Source organism: Diabrotica undecimpunctata, chromosome 3 (genome assembly GCF_040954645.1).
Source record: "Diabrotica undecimpunctata isolate CICGRU chromosome 3, icDiaUnde3, whole genome shotgun sequence".
In the NCBI taxonomy this organism is placed as follows: Eukaryota; Metazoa; Arthropoda; class Insecta; order Coleoptera; family Chrysomelidae; genus Diabrotica; species Diabrotica undecimpunctata.
This window is the reverse complement of record NC_092805.1, coordinates 44,798,306-44,819,507: the sequence shown is the minus strand read 5'-3', so window position 1 is coordinate 44,819,507 and position 21,202 is coordinate 44,798,306. Positions and strand designations below refer to the sequence as shown.

Sequence of the window (21,202 nt, the reverse complement as noted above, 5' to 3'; positions counted from 1 at the left end):
TATTTTCGAAAATATACAGGTTGTGTTTTTTGTGCTGTGACGAGTTTTTAAGAAGTATTTTTCTATATTTTTAATAATCATAAAGTGGAATAATTTATTCAATTCAGTGTCATTAATCCATTCTCTGTAATGTAATCAATACAATATTTTTAATTTGTGAATTGTTTTTTCAATAATATTGTAGTTGTAGCCTAACAGCCTAAAAGTCAACGGCAGACCTATCAACAATATCAGATATGCCGATGATACTATGTATACTAATTGCAGAGAATATACAAGATCTACAGACACTTTTAGATAATGTAGTAAATGCTAGTGAGGAAAGCGGACTAACGGTTAATGCTAATAATACAAAATTTATGACAATTTCCAAAATACAACAACAAGACATTTTAAACATAAGAGAGGTTCCAATTGAAAAAGTAAAAAAAATACAGATATCTTGGTACAATTATTAATGAAAATAACGAGTATACAGAAGAAATAAAAATGAGAATTGGACAAGCTAGAGCAACATTTAATAAGATGAGAAAAGTATTATGCAGTAGAGACCTTAGTTTGCAACTCAAAATAAGAATATTACGTTCATATGTATTTTCGAGGCTGCTGTATGGGGTGGAGACCTGGATCTTGAAGAAAGAGGTGAGCGATCAACTTGAAGCATTCGAGATGTGGACCTACCGAAGAATATTAAAAATAAGTTGGGTAGACCGAATAACAAACGTTGAGGTCCTCAGAAAGATGACAAAGGAAATGGAAATCATGAATACGATTAAGATAAGAAAGTTACAATATCTCGGCCACGTTATGAGAGGGGATAAATATGTGTTGCTACAAACCATAATGCAAGAAAAAATACAGAGAAAACGAAGTATTGGAAGAAAACGCATCTCCTAGCTCAACAATCTGAGAAAGTGGTATAATTGCAGTTCCGTCGACTTGTTCAGAGCTGCAATCTCAAAAGTGAAAATAGGTGTGATAATTACCAACCTCCTTAGAGGAGACGGTACCTAAAGAAGAAGTCTAATATCTGATGATGTTCACGACTATAAAATGAAATATAATTCATTGGTTTAAATGAGAACATCCTAACGTTGACGATTTGTTTGACCTATATAGGATCAGAGACAGTCTGTACAAGGAATTTCATAAACTCGGTGGTGTTCATTTGCACGTTGCCTTTGATTGATCGAACATGAGATGAAAGTTTTTGTTGGGGGTAAATAATGGATTTATTTCTCTAAATTTAAGTATTTTCGATTCGATTTGGTCGGTGGCACCTTTTATGTAAGGAAGAAAAGCTTTCATATGATGGGGGACTGAATCTTTGGGTTGAGATTGAGTTGGAGATTGATGTCTGTAGATGCTCCTATTAATGTGATTTTCGCGGAAACCATTTTGAATGAGGGCTTGTTTTAAACTAGAGACCTCAGCGGGTCTACTTGCATCACTTGCGGTTATCTCTAAGCGAGATTAATCTTAGCTTTAAGTTTAATTGTACTAACTGTGAAAATCTTTCGGAACACACACACATATATATATATATATATATATATATATATATATATATATATATATATATATATATATAATATATATTTATATGTGTATGTGTGGGTATATGCAATAAGCTACAAAACTAAAAGAAATTAAAAACAGTAAAACAGATAATCATTTATTCGAAAACAACAGTCAAAATTAACATGAAAAATCAAAAATCAATAATCAAAACAAAACAAAATTTAGTACACACGTGGTACTCTTTGGTAGATTTGTGGCTGTCTCAAGTTCAACTGTTGTTCTTGAGAAACCAATTGGTTAAGTGATTGCTGTGGTAAAACTCCTCTTTGAAGTAACAGTACAACTTGTTGATGAATCAATTGTTGCTGAGAGATCAATTCTTGAGGAACAAGATCACCTTGTTGAATCAATTGAACCAATTCTTTGTAGATCAGGAAGTAGCTAGAAACAAGTTGTTGGGGAACAACACGTCCTTGTTGAACAAATACTTGAACCAATTGTCTGAGGTTAGCTTGTTGATAGATAAATTGCTTGATCAATACTTGGATGAATTGTTCAACTTGTTGGTAGGCCAATTGTTGGAATAAAATTAGTTCTTGTGGAACAATTTGACGTTGCTGGATAAGTACTTGGATTTGTACTTTTATTTGAGATTGTTGAAGAACTACCTGTTGGATAAGTCTTTGAATTTGTTGGTAAATATTTTTTTGAACGGAGTACCATTCTTGACCAACTAGATTACCTTGTTCAACGAGGAGTTGGATTTGGTTAACGATGTTAAGCTGTTGAGTGCTTAAAAGTTTGATTAATTGGCGAACTTGTTGGTAGACTAATGTTTGTTGGGACAACAAGTCTTGGGGAAGAACTTGTCCTTGTTCAATGTATTGCTCAACTTGTTGAGAGATGACATTTTGGTGATATACCAATGATTGGATTAGCTGATCTACTTGTTTGTTCAAACCATATTGTTGGATAAAAAGTTCTTCAGAAACTGGTTGTTTCTGTTCTACAAGTTGTTGTACTCTCTGATTAATGAAGGTTTGTTCGTTGTTTACTTTATTTAACAATTCTAGATTGATGAATTGTTCGGGAACGTTGTATCTTACTTGTCCGTTAACTTGTTTTTGGCTAACCAAGTATTGGTTTAGTGGGTAAACTCTACCTTGTCCAAGTTGTTGTTTGTAGATAAGGTTTAAGATTTGGTGGGTATCAATGTCTTGATTTTGAAGATATTCAGAGTTCAAATATTGTTGGGGTAAGTATTTGTATTGTCCCAATAAATCTTGTTGAAGTTCACGTTGTTGCTGGATCTGTTGCAATATGTTCCGCAAAGGTTGGACTGGGGAATAGTTGTTTAACCATTCCTGTTTGTAGTTCCTAAAAATTATGAACAAATAAATATTTGGTAAAACACAAGTACACTAAATAATATTAAAAGTATAATTTATAAGATATAGATGTAACATATAAGGTACTCGCCAGAGTCATACGAAGTAGACTGGAAAGGCACTTAAACGAGCAGGTTAGTAAATACCAGTAAGGATTTAAAAAGGGCAGATTTAATTCAGATTAAAGAAGGGCGCATACTTATATTAAAAATGATTTACTCTACAAAAAATTAAACAACCTTAAGATTCTGTGATAAAAAGACGTCTCTAACATGCCCTAAGAGGACTTAAAATTCCGGAAAAGATTATCAGACCAGTTAAAATGACCTTAATAAAGACCGACAATAGAGTAAGGATAGAAGGAACCTTAACCAGAAAATTTGAAGTAAGAAGGGGACTAAAGTAGGGAGATCCGCTGTTTACAATACTCTTCAATTTCTTTCTAGTGGCAATAATGAGAGAGAGAGAGAGAGACAGAGAGAGAGAGAGAGTGGAAGACCAATAAAAGGTATAATTTATGAGAACAGAAGCCCAAGTCTTAGCCTTTGCAGACTATGCACTGTTAATGGCAAAAACTAAAGGGGAACTGCTGATTTTCAAACTCTTTCAAGCGAAGGCTAAATAGTATGGACTGAGTATTAATGAGCAAAAAACACAGGATAGGGAAATGGGCAGACTGCATATGAAGACACACAACTGAAGACGACCACAAAAAACGACAGTAAAGAGTATTACTTCAAAAAGGTGACACAGTTTGGATATCTAGGAGTAACAAGTAAAGGGGAAGATAGCTAAGGAATTGAGAAGCGGATTTCCAGAGGAAGGAAGCCGGTCGTAGCTCTACATAAACTATTAAGAGGAAAAAACATCTTCAAAGAGGGAAAATTGAGACTACACCGAACAGTGATCCAACCCACGGTCCTTTACGGAACAGAAACATGGGTTATAAACAAAATTCAAGAAAATATCCTGAACATCTGTTAACAGAGTGTTTTAAGAAAGATATATAAAGAGTTTTAAGAGTAAAAGACTATGAAGACCATTTTGTGAGAATAACAGACGGAAGGTGGGTAAAGAACCAGCTGCTTAGAGCGGAATGAAAGGAGAGAAGAGAAAAACCACGAAAAAAGTAGCCAGAAGCGTGTAAGGAAGATATTCATAAATTTCAAGCCATCGACCTCTAGGGTCTGTTGAGCTGAATATATATTATTTGTAAAATATTGTACCGTATAGTATATGAAAACAAAACGAAAGAAATACTAAGTGGTTAGAAATTAAGATTGTAGATTTATTCGTAAAAAATCGCAAATAGCTAAAAGAATAAATGGACCGATATAAAGTCAAAGAAGAGGGTATCTAGAAATAAATATATTTATCATCTTAGAAACGATGCACTTGAAAACTCCACAATAACACTGAATACTAAGTCCATTGAAAGAGTGAGTAAATTTAAATACCTGGGATCGTGGCTTTTTGAAGACTGGGCATCGGACAGGGAAGTAAAATGTCGCATTGAACAAGCTCGACAAGCTTTCGTAAAATTCAAGAAGGTACTGACTTGTTCAGAGTTCGATCTTCAACTGAGACTAAGGTTTACTAAGTGCTACGTGTGGTCAGTGCTGCTATATGGCGTAGAGGGCTGGACACTCAAAACGAGGGACATAAACAGATTAGAAGCTTTCGAAATGTGGCTCTATCGCCGTATCCTAAAAATACCATGGACAGCGAAAATCACAAATATAGATGTCCTTAAAAGAATAAACCAAGAACGCCAACTTTTCGAAACCATCAAGAAAGGTCACAGTTTTCGAAAATCATAGGTCACATCATGCGAAATGAAAAATACCAGTTCCTCCAACTTATAATCGAGGGTAAAATTGAAGGCAAGAGAGGAATGGGACGCACGAAAATGTCCTGGCTCCGAAACATAAGGCAATGGACAGGGATTAACGACATACAATCTCTGATACATATTGCAAGAAATAGAGAATTAATGGAAAATGTGATCGCTAACATCCATTAGTGGATTTGCATCTAAAGAAGAAGAAGAATCATCTTAGAAATATGGAATATTTGAAAATAAGAAATTTATATAAGTTACTAATTGGCTAAAAATTGCAAGAAAAAAAAATAAAAAAGAAAAGAAATAGGAATTGTAGAAGTTACAATTTATAGTAAAGTTATTTCGTTACAAGCAGCAACATTTAAACATGAAACCGAGAATGAAAATGGTTATTAAAATAATAATTTTCATTTTGTTCATACATACCATTTTCCTTGTACTCCATTCTTTGTGATCTCTCTCAACGGTGAATATCCTCTTATTTGTCCTTCGTAGTTTCCGTAACCAGAGAGTCCTTGCAAAGGGACAATGTCACTGCAAAAATTTTTAATAGAGTAAATATAAAAAAAGGTAATTCACACTATATGAAAAATCATAAGGTTAGAAGAAAAATAATCACGATATTTTTAATACATCAAAGAAGATTGGAAGACTGTCAAAATAATTATCTGAAGAGATATTGATACATTGGTCAGAAAAAATGACAAGCTAAAGACAAGTGAATTTTATTGCATTTTCATACATTCTCAAAAAAATTAAACGAAATAAATAAATAACGAAAAAAAAATATTAATTAGGAATGACAGCAGAATTTTAATTGACTGTCAAGAGCGGTGTACCACTTGAAAGAAATATTTTATGATTACCGCTGGGTAGAAATGTATAACCACAACCGCTTATACTGTAATTGAACTAGAAGTACAATATGCCGTTTCGCTCTAACAGAAAAAGCCCACATAACAAAAAAATCAAAAAATACTAATAAAAAGGCGACAGCTATCCAAAAAACCCCAACACCTGGGCATGAAGGGCCCACATCCTCGGGCACCGAGTCGCCGAACTTAACACAGCCCGGAGCGGAAACTCGAGGCCTGAGTGAGCAGTTCCAGTTCGATGATACGTCACTAGAGAAAATAGGAAAATAGCGCCTCACGCTAGCCTGCATTGATCGGGTTAGGATATCGTATTAGAGTTGTTGTACCCAGGACTTCCACACCAAAAGCATTTGGCTGATAGTGAGCCCCTATCGGGCATCAGAGTGCTATAGGGGGGAAAGAGATGGCCGGGAGCATTGAAGCGCGGTGGAGTGGTTCCAATTAAACGAATCAATACACTTCGCTCCAATGAATTGTAACACCCGAATGTCATTCTAAGGGATGTGCAAGTCTCTCAGATTGGGTTAATCAAATTGCTTGATGTTGTAAATGGCAAAACTTAGACAGGATAATACATATGCTGAAATTCTGAAGATGACAGATTTGCGTTATTTTTCAGCATGATTTATGCCAGTGGACACAGTCCTACGGATTGACTTAAATAAAAATTTATTGCTATTCCGCTTATTATAGGTAATAATATATAAGCTGGGATATGCAAACGACCCAGCGATTCTAGAAGATAGGATAGAATTCCTGCAAGTTCTAATTACAAGTATAAATTATAAAAGAAACTAGTGACGATGAGCATCAATAAATTAAACTTAGAATCATAAGTAGACAATAATACGAGTACGCACACCTTCTCATAGACGACCATTACTAAAAGAGTTATTTTAGGAAATTTAAATATTTTGTACTAATTTTATCAAGCAACTGAAATTGTAATAAAGCAATTAAAATAAAGGTGGCCATTGTTAACACTGTTTTCGGTTAAAGATACCTTTAAATCTTACATAGTTCCCGTGGTCAATAAAGCCAGTAAATATAATGAAAACATGCAATATGTTTAGTTCAACAAGACTACTTAAAATATCGTTGATGGATCAAATTGCTAATGTAGAGTTGTTGTGATGGGCTGCTGTGTAGACCGACAATTCTTAAGTGTGATGATGCACAACTTGTGTGGATTAAGATATTTCTTCCTAAAATTTTTATTATCTGGCAAGATAGAGGTGGAAGTAGGACAAGATGAAAATTATATTCTTGTCTTAGAAACATACGAAACTAGTGTCACCAACGCTGAGTCTATTTTTCAATTAGTTAAAGAGAAAAACCTTTGGAATAATTTATTAAGACAGCAGAAAATAAGAAGTAAAACAAGTTATATAAGTATGGACGAAACTATGTTATAAATAATATTAAATAAAATTTTGATAGATATTTAATGTGTAAAAAAAGCTTACCTAACATCTTGTACACGCTCTTGGAGATCCCAGTTCTTTACAACATCCAAGACTAATCTGTTGATGACTCCGGCTTCTACCAAATATTGAAGTTTGTTCAACAAACCATAGTAGCTTTGGTCATCTACAGTGCCCTCATATTGACGGAAAAGATCGGTGAGAATATCAACCTGATTGGCACCTTGGTAGTTGGAACCCAACAAGCCGGAATAACCGATTAGTTGACCATTCCTAACTTCATCAATTTTTAGAGTTCTGACAGGAGCATTTGGACTTCTGAGGATGATGTCAATAGTTCTTGGGTTGGAAAGACTTCTACGGATGTCAATTTGGGAACCGCCAGAGCCGACTAGTATCACATTTCCAGCTACTCCTACAGTCACCTGTCTACCAGTTCTTGGTAGCAGGGCGACACTAAGGGTTACTAAGGAAAGAAGAACTAGCCACTTCATCTTGTACACTGTTAGTGAATGTGCCTTCTGGGTGGATTTCTCCCCGTTTTATACTAAATCGAATTCACGATGTTTACTTGTGTACCCACCACTATCTACTTGACAACATGTTTAGAATAACGATACGTGTGACACAGGTCAATGTGATTGAAAATCTTAGATTGGCTATTTACGGTGCCAATATCTACTTAATGATGATAAGGGTGTCTGGGTAACTGACTTAACTTTAATTTTTAATTAAGGATTGTAGACTTATTCGTATCTTTTTATATTATTTAAAAAAAAACTTAACTACAGTAATATTAGAAATATTTTTCAGTTTAGGACATTAAAAACTTTTTTGTAACTTATAAAATTCGTGAGATATATGGATGATGAGTTAGCTATTGTCTTAATTATTGTTTAGTCTTCATTTTATATTATTTCCTTGCGCCGTAAGGATCAATATCTGTAATAATAATAGCTGATACTAATGTTATTTGCGTTACTCAATTATTTGTTCTTATATCGTAAAAATTTCTTAAATATGCCAATTTGATTTTATTAACTTTCATTTTGCTGCTGTTATTCCCTGATTTATAAGTAAATTAAATTAAACAGAACGTATTCCATGTATCAATTTTAGACTGCAAAGTTACAAATGTTTATAACTGTTATTCAACTGAGGTTTTACAAATATAATGTAAAATAAGTTTATGTCTGGAGTCGCCTTTTCTTGAGTTTTACCTTACGATGTATATAGTGGCGCACCCAGGATTTGCCTGAGAGGGGGTTTCGAAATTTTTTTATGCTACCCCCATTTTGAGTCCCTAAAATTTGGGTTTTAGTTTAATATAAAGTACTAAAGATGGCAGTGCCAAAGATTCAGGTATCTATTATCCTACCTACCAACTAAAACCACCCTCTCTTGCTTGTGCGCTTTTGACTGTCGCACGTACCGTACTCCGAAAGTGAGGTGGCTGCTGTAAGATTGACGACATTTTTGGAACACTCCCTTCTCTTATCTAGATCTTATCTATTCTTCTGAAGCTATTTTCTTGTGGCATTTTAAAGTAATTACGATTTTAATGGGAATAAGCTACAATTGAAGGTTAAAATAATTTTTTGACGTTTGACATTAATGTTTGTAAGGTAAGTGAGCCAAATATTGCCACCTTGCCGTTTGGTTCTAAATAAATCCTACACTTTTATTAATAAATGAAAACAAATTTGAGTAGTAGTAAAGAAATGTATTTTCTTTAACAATATATTGTAATGATATTAAAAAACTAAATAAAGAATACTTTTTATTGACGTTGCGAATGGCAATATTAGGATTATAGATCTTATATTATTGCCACCCATGTCAATATAAGCCACTGCAGACCTACAGTTAACAGTAACACATTTTTCGAAAAAAATAAAGGCAATTATATAATATAAACGTACAAACATTTCTGAAGAATATAACTTAAGAACAGTGAGGGCAAGTAAACTTTTCTTTGTCATCTTTAGTCACTCCTACACAGGCCTCGTGAATGTAACGATAGCACACTATGTACAAGCGTATATCTTCTTTACTGCAGATGTAACAAAGAAAACAATACCAAGATTCTTCATTACTTGATTTTTTTGTCGTACTGCTCGTTGCTTTTTTCACAACATTGATTGGGTTATTCAATTTTGGTATTGGTGCTAACAAATCTTTGGTAACTTGATGGGCTTTACTGTTTAAATCTGGCTTTCTCTTTACGGTGGATAATTTAATTTCCGGTGTAATCAGCAGTCCTGTATCTTTAAAAGAACTGTTTAAGCATTTGGAGTAAGAAGTTTTTACTTGATTAGACCCTGGATTACGTTTTGTGGTTTATTTTGTAACCGTATTGCCTCTCTGTTTATACTTTAATTCAATTAGTGGACTGTCATCTTCAGAGCTACTGCTTCTCTTAGATCTTTTCATAGGTACATCTTAACTAAAGACATTGTCAAGTGAGTCATCGTAAAGACTAAAATCTGATAATAATTCGCTACTTGAGACAGTAATTAAACGCTTCTTGTTTTTGTTATTAGTTTTCTCTGGCACTTGATGTCCGCTTGTACTCGCCTCGTTTTTATATGCGGGTTCAACTGACGGGCTAGAACTTTTAACAACATCTGATAAATCTTAAAAGCTACTGTGATTTACTTCGTCGTCTTCTCTGTGAGTGATCAAACGTGGTGCAAAGGCAGTTTCATGTATAGCGTCTGGTTTAAACGGATAAATGCCGGTAAATGCAAAACCGGAGATAATGTTTGATGGTGTCATTGCTTTTAGCTAAAATAGAGTAAAAAATTTCTCCTAACCTAATTTTGGTAATCGCCTTGCCAGGGTTTGTTGTTAAAAAATGTAGAACTCCTTGGTCCCAAAATGGGACCAAGGTAATGGTTTTAAACACTGATTTGTCCATATGTTGCAACTCGTGTGACTCTCAAATTCTGAGAACGATTTCTGAATTGGAAATTGAAACGTCAATAAACTTATTTTAACCTTTGATTGTGGCATATTCCCATTTAAATAGTAATTACTTAAAATGCTACAAAAAAATAGCTTCAGAACAATATAAAGAAACCCCTTTTAACAAAAACAATTTGTTGCTTATGTATTGCCAATCTGCATCCTTATTTCGTCCGTAATATATATGCTATCAGGTTTGTCAAATAGGTTTAGTTTTTCTATGGTATCTCTCAGTTTATGAAAGAAGACATCAACGAATATTATATTCTTTTTTTGGGCTCGAGCCGTATTCATTAGTTAATATTTTCGCCTAGCTACGCCTGGATGGCTGAACAAGAATTACTTAAGCCATACTCTACCAGCTTTATTTGACTCTTTAGAAAACGGATTTGGTATATGATTGGTTATAGCGTAACATACTTTTCATTAGAATCTGGCTTGTAATAGGCATACCTACTTTAACTAATGTGTAAATTGTTTCAAATTCTTTCTGTCTTACTGTATGGCTGTGAAAATTGGACAATGGACTCTAAAATAAAAAAATAGATGCCTTTGAGATGTATATATACAGACGAATGTTAAGAATTCCATGGGTACAAAGAGTTACTAATGTTGAGGTAATTTGTTGCATGTGTACACAAAAAGAATTACTAAGACTAATCAAAGAGAGAAAAATGCAATACTTGGGTCATGTGTTGAGAGGCGAAAGATACGAATTACTTCAAGTTATACTTGAAGGAAAAGTACAGGGCAAAATATCAGTAGGAAGACGCCAGAACTCGTGACTGAAAGATCTGAGGAGATGGTTCGATATCCGCAGAAATCTTTCGCGCAGAAGTTTCCAAAACTACAATTGCCATTTGGATCGCCAACCTTCAAAAGGAGACGGCGCCATGAAAAAAGGAAATCCTTTCAACAAGATCATTTTTTTGTGCTTCAGACAACACCGGTGATCTTCCAAACTTTCTTACGGGATTATGAGTTCTGTGATAAAGACCTAGCGTTGAGCGCGAGGAATGTTATAATGCTTGGTAGCCCCTTTGATTGACATTCCGTTCGCTATGATTTGCATTCTGTTCGCTATGATTTGCAGCGTCGAGCGTAGATCTTCTTCTGATCACTCAGCTCGTTTTCTTGGCATTCTGCAAAAGAGTTTAATATTCAGTTCCTAATATTGCCACTGGCAATATTAAGAATTATTAGTAATGGCAATATTAGGAACAAATGACGTTCAGAAAAAAAATCCGTAAGTTAAAATTTTATTTGAAATAATTCATGCAATTCATAAAATAATAACCACTGGAGTGTACTAACCTAAACCTAATTACAAAAGTTCAAAAAATTTTAATATACCTTGCGTAGGGTTAACGGGAAAAGCAGGTTTATTTAAAACGAGGACACGAAAAACAAATAGCGAGCTTCTACATCTGATGGATACCATAGACGAAAACCGCCGAATAGAAAACACGTCTATCTGTAATACGGGGGTGGCACTATTAAGAACAGTGGCAATATTTAGCGCATCTACCTTATTTTGAGAACGAATTTTGAAGTGGAGATTCAAACGTCAATAAACTTATTTTAACCTTTAATTGTGGCTTATTTCCATTAAAATAGTAATTAGATCTTATCTCTGTCGTTGGTCCCGTTGGTGTTTCTCTTTTTTTTTTCTTTCTTTTTAATATTTTATTTATTTTTTATAAAAATTACAAATTCCTTACACATTATGGCAGTAATTAGCACCGCAGGGACATAAATAACATTTTAAATTTGGCAGTAGAAATTACCGGAAATATTTTAAACTTTGAAACAAATGTTTGTTTAATGCACATTTTATTATACTGCTACTAATAAAAGATAAAAGTTGATAAGTTACTATTAGAAACAAATAATGTAGAGTATTATGTAAAATTATTAGCAAACGATATTTGTAAATTACATAAAATTGTACGTGAGGACTTGAGACAATTGAGGACGACTTGAGTTCTGAACAAACAGTAATTTTATTTGAGCTATTAATAGTGAAAGGTGGGAATTTTTGTATCGTATGTTTCCGACAATAAATCTGTCGAAATATTCCCGAGTTAAGCGAATGGACTTTATTCGTTTTATTGAAGTCTCATCACATCGTGCTTTTTTGTTGTAAATATCGAGCCATAGAGAAAACTCTATGCCAATTAAAGCAGACCATGCACTATGACTTTCTTCGATTAGAAGGTTAGTCATTCTCACACAAGAATACAAAACCCTACTTGCTGTAGGGAAATGAACTAAGGTCATTCTAAACCTTGAAGTGTTGCCTGGCCTTAGAATCTGGGCGGGGGGAAGAAGGAGTAGGTTTAAGAAAATAAAACGACTAAAAGTTCATGGAATAACACTTATATGCATAAGAAAAATATTAAAGATGTAAAAAATAGATATAGAAAAAAGCTCCTGGAAGGAATTGGAAGAGTCCTTTTTGGAGTAGTGGGACTTCTTCTTCTTAAAGTTCCATCTCCTATCGGAGGTTGGATATCATAACGGCTATGGTCACTTTGTTAGCTGCTGCTCTGAAAAGTTGTAGTGAACTACAGTTAAACCATTCTCTAAGGTTTTTCAGCCAGGAGATGCGTCTTCTTCCTATGCTTCTTCTTCCTTGGATCCTTCCTTGCATAATAATTCTCAGCAGCTCATATTTTTCTCCTCTGGTTATGTGACCCAAATATTCTAGTTTTCTTCTTTTTATGCTGTTCATAATTTCTAACTCCTTATTTAGACGTCGTAGTACCTCAGCATTGGTAATCCTTTGAACCCACTGAATTTTTAATATTCTTCTGTAACACCACATTTCGAACGCTTCTATTTTCCTTATGTGTTGTTTCTTCAATGTCCAAGCTTCCATTCCGTATAGTAAGATAGAAAATATGTAACATCTTAGAGCCCTCAATCTGAGATGCAACTGAAGGTCTCTGTTGGTAAGCATTGTCTTCATTTTCACAAATGCTTGCCTTGCAGTTTCAATTCGGACTTTGATTTCTCTGCTTTGGTCATTTTTGTCGTCAACCCAGGTTCCCAGAATCTTATGTTATTTACTATTCTTCCGTTTACAGAGATTCCATCACCCAGATCCGCTATCGCTTCCTGGAATATGGCTTCACTGTACACGTTAAACAGTAATGGTGACAGAACACAGCCCTGTCTTACTCCTCTCTTTATATCTATATTTTCGGACTTTTGTTCTTCTATCTTTATATTGGCCTTTTGATTCCAATACAGATTGATAATGATTCGTAAGTCTCGTCTGTCTATATCTTTGTTTCTCAGTATTTCTATTAGTTTTTCATGTCGGACCCTGTCGAATGCCTTCTCGAAGTCGATGAAACAGGAATAAATATCTAGGTTCATATCTAAGCATCTTTGAGAGAGGACATTAAAAGCAAACAATAATGGGTACAGTAGTGGGACAGTATAGGCTAAATAAAAAAATAATGTTCTGTTATGTACGGGCACGCATTACAGAAATAATCTTCTGTTTTTCTTTTTAAATATATCCACTACTTCATTCGCATCAATTTCTATCCCATAGTGAATGTTCATGAAAGCCAAGGTTCAGTCTGTTTTCACGCTTTGTGTTCCGCAAGTAGTCTTCTTCGGCTTGAAATAGGTATGGTAGCTTATATTTCCTAAGGGTGATGCCTAGCATCACCGAATCCGAAAGAAGGAGGGCCCTACACGGTGTTGTGCAGTCAGTTTTCCTTTTACTCGGCACCAGTCTGAAGCGGGGCGGTAGAGATATCGACCTATAAGGGGCTCATGATACGAGTGGACAGAACGAGTCTGTTGCGAGTAATATGCTCCTACTGGACTGTATCTGCGGCAGCCTTGTGGACTATCACGAGTTGTGCTCCTCTGCATGTGTTAGCAGTAGAAACGAGACATCTCTATGAGAGAAGAGATCATTTGACTACAGCCATAAGAACAGAAGAAAGGGAAAAATGAATGGAAAGATGGCAGGAATAGTAGTCTCAAGACTTGAGGACAATTTGTTGAGAACTCCTGGTTTATTCCGTTTATTTTGAAAGATAGACAATAGAGAACGCCATCGCTCAACGCATAAAACTGTCAACTTCTTGGCGAAATTCCCCTAAGGTTAGCATTGCATATCTTACACTGTACAGACTAGTCACTCTGAGACAAAGTATAGTAGTGTGGGTTTCCAAGCTATATTGAAAGTCAGTTAGCTATACTTTATAGAAATATTGGACATTTAGTCTAATGCGGCCTCATACATAACTTTCGGGTTAGTTGAAACGAAATTTTCGTTTTATCTTTACATATTTTTGTTCAGAACTTTTTTATCAATAAACTATTGCTACTATATTTTTTACAAGCGTAAAGCATTGAAAAAAAAAAAAACAAATTACATATATGGAGAAATATTATCCATGTTTTATATCTGATGTATCACTGTAGAGAAAAAGTTGGTCAACGTTTAAAGACGCACTAAGCTGGACCCACGCCTGACTAACGAAAACATGTCATGTTAGACCTACTCTGTAACTTAAAAATGAATCGCTCGGCTGCCGGCTGGTTCTATTACCGGATTTCAAAAGTGCCAACTTTTCGTAGACAATTGAATAGTTAAAATCTCTGTAAAAAAATTTAATTTAACTTTATAAAAGTATTTAGTACTTTGTACTTTATTAAAGTATTTAGTTTGAACGTCTAAGTTTGTAGTAAACGTAAGTTGATGTTGGTGATTAGTTACATAAAAGATTTTTCATTTTGTTAAATGCTGATATTGCTTGCTCTATTCGAGATCTGACATTTAAATCATGATTTAAATCCAATATTAAACAGGAACCCATATTTAAACTTGATCATAATTTCTGTTTGTTGTCCGTATATTGTAATGTCTATTAATGGATTATTCCTTTTAGTAATCACCATTATCTTCGTTTTGGTGGTATTAATTTAAAGGCCTAATAGATCTTCATCCTAAATTAGCTGATTTAGAAGATGCTGGAAAGCTTCTGAATTTTCAGCAGTAATTGCAGTGCCATTATCATTAAACAATAAAAGGCGATATCACACAATCCTGACGATCTCCTCGTTGTATAAGTATTTCTGACCTCTCACGGATGGTGTCTGTTTCCAAGGTTTTTAAAAAAAGGAAATAATATTGTTATCTAGGTCTTTTTCTTGCAGAATGTTAAAAAGCACTGTATTTTCTACTATATCAAAATCCTTCTCATAGTCGATGAAATAGTCGTTGTTTATGACATAATAAAACGTGATATGCGGAAATAAAAAGGAGATATGCAGAAAAATATATTCATTTATTTGCAAAAATATTAAACAAAAATTTTAAATAACGAGTTACAAATAAAGCAGTCTTTAATAAACGCGTGGCAATCTTTGGAGGACGCTTTGAGTCTGCCACAAACGTTCTTGTGTGTTAGGAACCATCTGGGTCATTAATTGTTGGGGAACAACTTTCAATTGTTGGAGCATAAGAACAATTTGTTGGTGGATTAATCTTTGTTGGTAGATCAATTCTTCGGGTACAATATCTCCGTGTTGAATCAGCTGAAGTAATTGCTTGTAAATGATGAAGTATTGGGAAACCAATTCTTGGGGAATGGCGTGTCTTTGTTGTCCCAAGAGTTGGATCAACTGTTTGTAGTAGGTTTGTTGATATACGAATTGTTTAATTAAAAGTTGAAGAGTTCTTTCAACATATTGGTAGGTAATTCTTTGGTAGAGGACGAGTTCCTGTGGAATAATTTGTCTTTGTTGGATTAATACTTGGACTTGTTCTCTTACGTGAGTTTGTTGGAATAATAATTGTTGGATTAATTTTTGGATCTGCTCGTGAATAATATTTTGTTGTACAATCCATCTTTGGAGGGATATAGTATCGAGTTCGGTTATGCTTTCGGCTTGACGGTTCAAGAAGAGCTGTTGGTAGTTTAAACGTTCGATCAATTCATGAACTTCTTGGTAGACCAATCTCTGTTGGTAAACAAGCTGCAGTGGAACTACTTGTCCGTTAACAATATATTGTTCAACTTCACGTGTAATGAGATTTTGGTGGTAAACTAATTGTTCAATAAGCTTTTCGATCTGTTCGTTAATAAGTTGTTGCTGGTAGAGAACATCTTCAGTGATTGGTTGTCTTCTTTCGATTATTTCAGTCCATTTTTGGTTGATCATTTCTTGTTTAACGAAGAGTTGGTCAAGAAGTTGAACATTAACGAATTCTTCAGGAACTTCGTATATTTGTTCTCCATTTACAAGTCTCATGTTTACCAAATAACGGTTCAATGGACTTTGTCCAAGTTGTTGTCTGTAAATTTGGTTTAAGATTTGGTTGGTGTTCATTTGATCTTCAAGAAGATATTGCCCAGATAGATACTGTTGAGGCAAATATTGTTGTTGACTTAATAAACCTTGTTGAAGTTCACGTTGCTGTTGGATTTGTCCAAGCAGAGTTTGGAAATGTCTAAGTGGAGAGTAGTTTTGGAGCAAGTCTTGGTCAAGATTCCTGTAAAAAATAATACTGATTATTTTTTATAATAATGACTTATTATTCCTAATAATTATTTTATTTACAAAAAATGTAAATATAAATTTAAATTAAAGCAGTAAAAACCTTCACTAAATAAAAGAAAACAAAAGAGTAAAAAAAACACACAGTCAGACTGGCTTTTATCTCACAGCAGAGATAAAATTTTTTCGAAAAATTGATAGTAAAACACTATAAGACAGAGCTAGAAGCACAGACGAGTAGAATGGATTGATTATATAAGCCGAATTATTACAAATAGAGTAGTAAAGACGGCAAGAGACAGTTTTCCAATAAAAAGACGAACAGTACAAAGACCACAAAACCCATAGAACGAGAAATTATGGGAGGTACATTGAAAAATAGTCAAAGTCATGTTTACATAAAAAGAAGAAGACGAAGAAGAGAAGAACTTATGCTTTTGCATCTGGAGCAAATTTACGATATTATTTCATTAAAAAGACTAAAAGGTATATTAATCTTAGTTTAAAAACACTGCTCTAGAGATGTAGAAAAAAAAACATTATGAAAATGGGAATAGAAATTGTAGAAGACTGCTTGTATACTTGTTTGTAAATAGTTATAAAATAAATTAACAATAAAGATGATACAAAATCCATGCTTTTAAATGACTTATAAATAAGACTGAAGATCTCGTACAAGGCAAAGTCCAGGAAGAAAAAGAACGTTTTAATTAACGAACCTCAGAACCTGGTTCAACACAACATCTGCGCAGATTTTCTACGTTGCTAAAGACAAGATATATTGCTATGTTGATCTTCAACATTAAAAAAAAATAAATAACAACTTACCAGTTTCTTTGGGTTCCATAATGTAAATTTTCACCAAGACGCATAACATCATCAACTTGTCCAACGTATTGACGAAGAGGACTTACTCCTTGGACGGGGACAATATCACTAAAAATAGATTTATTATAAAAAAAAAATGATATATTAATTTATAACAGAAAGGAAAAAACTGCGGAAATATTTTAATTGCAAGGTATATACTTTTTAAATTGTAAATAAAAAAATCTTGATTACACTGAAATATAAATTAAAATTAACCTACCGAAAATTACAATGGCTAGATATTAGAAACGCAGAAGGCAGCGAAAAGTGCTGCTGCGATGGGGAGGGTAATGCCTAACATTGGAGGACCCAAATCAGAAAGGAGGACGGCCTGACACGGTATTGTGCAATCAATAATCCTTTACGCGGCACCAGTCTGGAGTGAGGCGATAGAGATACCGACCTACAAAGGGCTCATGACACGAGTAGACAGAACAAGTCTGCGTATACAGGACTAAATCTGCGGCGGCCTTGTGGACTATCACGAGTTGTGTTCCTCTGCATGTGTTAGTAGTAGAAAGGAGACATCTTTATGAGAGAAAAGATTATTTGACATCAGTAGTAAAAAAAGGAGAAAGAAATAGAACAATAGAAAGATGGCAAGAAGAGTGGAACAACACGGAAGATGTTGCTCAATGGACCAAGATGCTGATCCCGAGCCTAAGGGACTGGGTGGCCTTTGGTCATAGGCGACTGGATTACTTCCTGATGGAAGTGCTCACAGGACATGGGTGTTTTAGGACATATCTTCATAGATTCAGAAAGACAGATACAGACAGATACAGACAGATACTGTGAAAACTCTGACACTGTTACTCACACAATACTGAAGTGTAATAGATGGACATTGGAAAGACACAGAATGTATAGAAAAATAGGTATGAACCCTGTAACAGTGAGAGAGATGATCGTGAAGATGACGGGAAGTAAGAAGGGATGGAATATTATACATAATTACATTCGAACAGTAATTAAAAAGAAAGAAAAAGAAGAGAAACACCAGCCGGACCAACGGACCAACGACAGAGATAAGATATAGATAAGAGAAGGTAGTGCTCCGAAAGTGTCGTTAGCCTTACAGCACCCATCCCACTTTCTTAGTACGGTACGTGCGACAGTCAACTTCGCACAAGTAGGAGAGGGTGGTTTTAGTTGGTAGGCAGGATATCATGAAGGCTTTTGTTTGCAGGACCTTCGTTTTCAAAGGGGTAAATGGGCTCGGATGTACTCCTCTACACTGAATCAAACACAGCCATCCCTAGAGATGGGTTAACTTGGTCGGTTTTTAGGAATTTCCACCCTCAGAAAAAAAAAGGTTATAAAAAGATATAAATGAAGTAAAACTCAGACCAGAAGTAAAGAGAAAATTAATAAGAAAGATAAGTACATAAAAATTGTGATTTATACAATAAAGCATAAAAACTAGTGTTAGGGCAGGAGAAAGTGACACATTTTCCATAAGACTAGAATTGGATTAGATTTATTTCTGAGACAATATTTCTCATTTTAGTTAGTAGGAGAACTTCAGAAGGATTTTTAGATCTTTAGTATATGCAAAATTAAACAGCAAAGCTACAAGTATACTAGGGGGATGAGGAGCAATGGAAACAAGCTCTCAAAAGTACTATGACCAAATGAGATCAAAAAGCAGTATAATATTATACAGTAAGTTGAAAAATATGTCTTACTACCAACTATTTTATAAATACAGGTAAAATAATTTATATAGGTAATGTTTTATAGGCTTATAACTTAATGTTATATAGGCTTGTTAAACCTATAGAAAAATTTCCCACGATTGTCTGAGGTATTAAAAAGAAAAAACTGTAAGTAAATATATTAGATAAGTACATTATAGAGTTAAATGAAACTCGTAACTGATATTTTTGGGGAGATAATGATATTTTTCATAAAAAAGTATATATCAAGTAAATATTATTATAGGTATAAAAAAAATATTATCTATTGACTAGATATTCTAAATTAGTATTCTTACCTAACTCCTTGCATACGGTATTCAAGATCCCAGTTTTTGACAATGTCGTAAATTGTCTGGTTGACGAGTCCAGCTTCAACCAACAATTGAATTTTGTTGAGGAGACTGTAGTATTTAGTATCGTCAAGTGTACCTTGATATTGGCGGAAAATGTTGACAAGAATATCAGCTTGATTGTAGTCTTGGTCAACTGAAACGCCAACAACGTAACGGTTGTTCATGTTTCTGGTTCTAAGTGGTTCCTCGATTTGTAATATCTGGGTTCTTGTGTTGGGACTTCTGAGGACGACTTCGACAATTCTGGGATCGACAATACTCTTGAGGATATCGATTTCGATACCTCTAGAGTCGAAGAGAGATACAGTTCCATCTTCTTTTACTCTTACGGTTCTACCAAGGAGTGTTGGTAGAGCAACGCTGAGTGCCACTAAAGAAAGGAGAACTAATACCTTCATCTTCGTGCTGTATTAGTGAATGTGCCTTCTGGTTTGTATAGCCCCCTTTTTATACGAATTCACTAAAAGATTCTAACTGTTATCACCCCTAACAACACATTTATGATTTCTAATTTGCCGAGACGTGGGTCACCTTGGTCAAAGACCTAAGATTATTATTTGTAATAAATATATTTTAAACACCAATATCTGTAGCATATCGATAAACAATTTCTTTGTTAAATAAATAGGTTTTTAAATTGTTTTTATAATAAATAAATATTATTTAAATACTTTGATAGCATTGTTAAAACATATGGATTAAAAAAATTAATCTTGTTTCTATATCCTGCTTTAAAAAATATAAATTTTGTTAATTAAATATACAAAGAAACGGCTCTAATTAAATTTGTAAATTATATTTCTAAGACATTTTTCTAATGGCATACAACTTTCGTTATAAAGCCAGACACAAAAGAAATAAGTAGTAGTAATCATATTAACAAGTCTAAATCTCTAAAAATTATTAGCAATTCAGCTTTGCGAGAACAGCATTAGTGATAAAATACATATACAATACTTATACAAAACTAGGTTACGAAAGTATGTAAGTCACAAGCATTTTGTGAAACAATATTAACCAAGATCTTATAGAAATCTATAATGATGAGTGTTGCCTAAATGCAAGAACAAGACAAGACTTAAACAGTCTTGGTCTTGGTCTCGCTGTAATACACCTGGTCTTGGTCTTGGTATTGCGCTCCCGGTCTTGGTCTAGATCTTGCAACAAGAGTCTTGCAAGTCTCGCAGTTACCCATTAGCCTACTGCTATTTATTAAACGTTACTTTAGATCTTAGAACAACGTAACAGAGTAGGTACATTTTAAGCTTGAATTAACATAGCCATAATGAAGACCAACCAAATTAATAAATGTAAAACAACTTTCACCGGGTGGGGTTTGAACCCACGATCTCGTCGATACATGCTAAACCTTAAGAAACTGAACAATCTACCATATCCCACGGGAGTTAATCTGTTTCTTAATAAACGTTTGCAATTAATAAGCTAACATGTGCTAAAACATGTTGAAAACACAAAAAATACAAATTTGACATAAATTTGACTGTATTTTAAAGAACATTATCTGTCTAGAAAGGAATTGATGGACCCTCACCTTATATGAAATGGAATAAAAGAGTTATACAATTTTCCATTCATTTAAATAAAAAATAAAATACAATGCAAATTAAATTACAGAACAGCATACGATAGCTTTGACATTACTGTTACTTTATACTAATTTCTTTGACCAAGAATTAATACAAAGTAACCATCTGACTGACTCATCACTT

At 34.2% G+C, this 21,202-nt stretch overlaps 3 protein-coding genes across 3 annotated transcripts in view; all 3 read right to left on the bottom strand.

Moving 5' to 3' along the window:
- Traf4 (TNF receptor associated factor 4) overlaps window positions 1–21,202 on the bottom strand; it is a 559,644-nt gene that overhangs the window by 242,589 nt on the left and 295,853 nt on the right. The window lies entirely within an intron of this gene.
- Window positions 1,663–7,578, bottom strand: LOC140436755 (uncharacterized). The gene is made up of 3 exons (XM_072525824.1): window positions 7,094–7,578; window positions 5,179–5,286; window positions 1,663–2,898 (listed from the first exon to the last, which is right to left on the bottom strand). The coding sequence occupies exons 1-3, from the start codon at window positions 7,543–7,545 to the stop codon at window positions 1,743–1,745; spliced, it is 1,716 nt and encodes a 571-aa protein (XP_072381925.1). The 5' UTR covers window positions 7,546–7,578; the 3' UTR covers window positions 1,663–1,742.
- Window positions 15,318–19,910, bottom strand: LOC140436754 (uncharacterized). Its single transcript, XM_072525823.1, has 3 exons — window positions 19,416–19,910; window positions 17,378–17,485; window positions 15,318–16,544 (listed from the first exon to the last, which is right to left on the bottom strand). The coding sequence occupies exons 1-3, from the start codon at window positions 19,868–19,870 to the stop codon at window positions 15,395–15,397; spliced, it is 1,713 nt and encodes a 570-aa protein (XP_072381924.1). The 5' UTR covers window positions 19,871–19,910; the 3' UTR covers window positions 15,318–15,394.

What these genes read in the sequence shown, in the direction of transcription:
- LOC140436755 (XM_072525824.1), bottom strand. Translation starts at nt 7,545, where the DNA reads ATGAAGTGGCTAGTTCTTCTTTCCTTAGTAACCCTTAGTGTCGCCCTG. An exon ending in GAGCGTGTACAAGATGTTAG is followed by an intron (nt 5,287 to 7,093) that starts GTAAGCTTTTTT and finishes AAATTTTTGCAG; the next exon opens with TGACATTGTCCCTTTGCAAG. An exon ending in AATGGAGTACAAGGAAAATG is followed by an intron (nt 2,899 to 5,178) that starts GTATGTATGAAC and finishes CATAATTTTTAG; the next exon opens with GAACTACAAACAGGAATGGT.
- LOC140436754 (XM_072525823.1), bottom strand. Translation starts at nt 19,870, where the DNA reads ATGAAGGTATTAGTTCTCCTTTCTTTAGTGGCACTCAGCGTTGCTCTA. An exon ending in TACCGTATGCAAGGAGTTAG is followed by an intron (nt 17,486 to 19,415) that starts GTAAGAATACTA and finishes ATCTATTTTTAG; the next exon opens with TGATATTGTCCCCGTCCAAG. An exon ending in TATGGAACCCAAAGAAACTG is followed by an intron (nt 16,545 to 17,377) that starts GTAAGTTGTTAT and finishes TATTTTTTACAG; the next exon opens with GAATCTTGACCAAGACTTGC.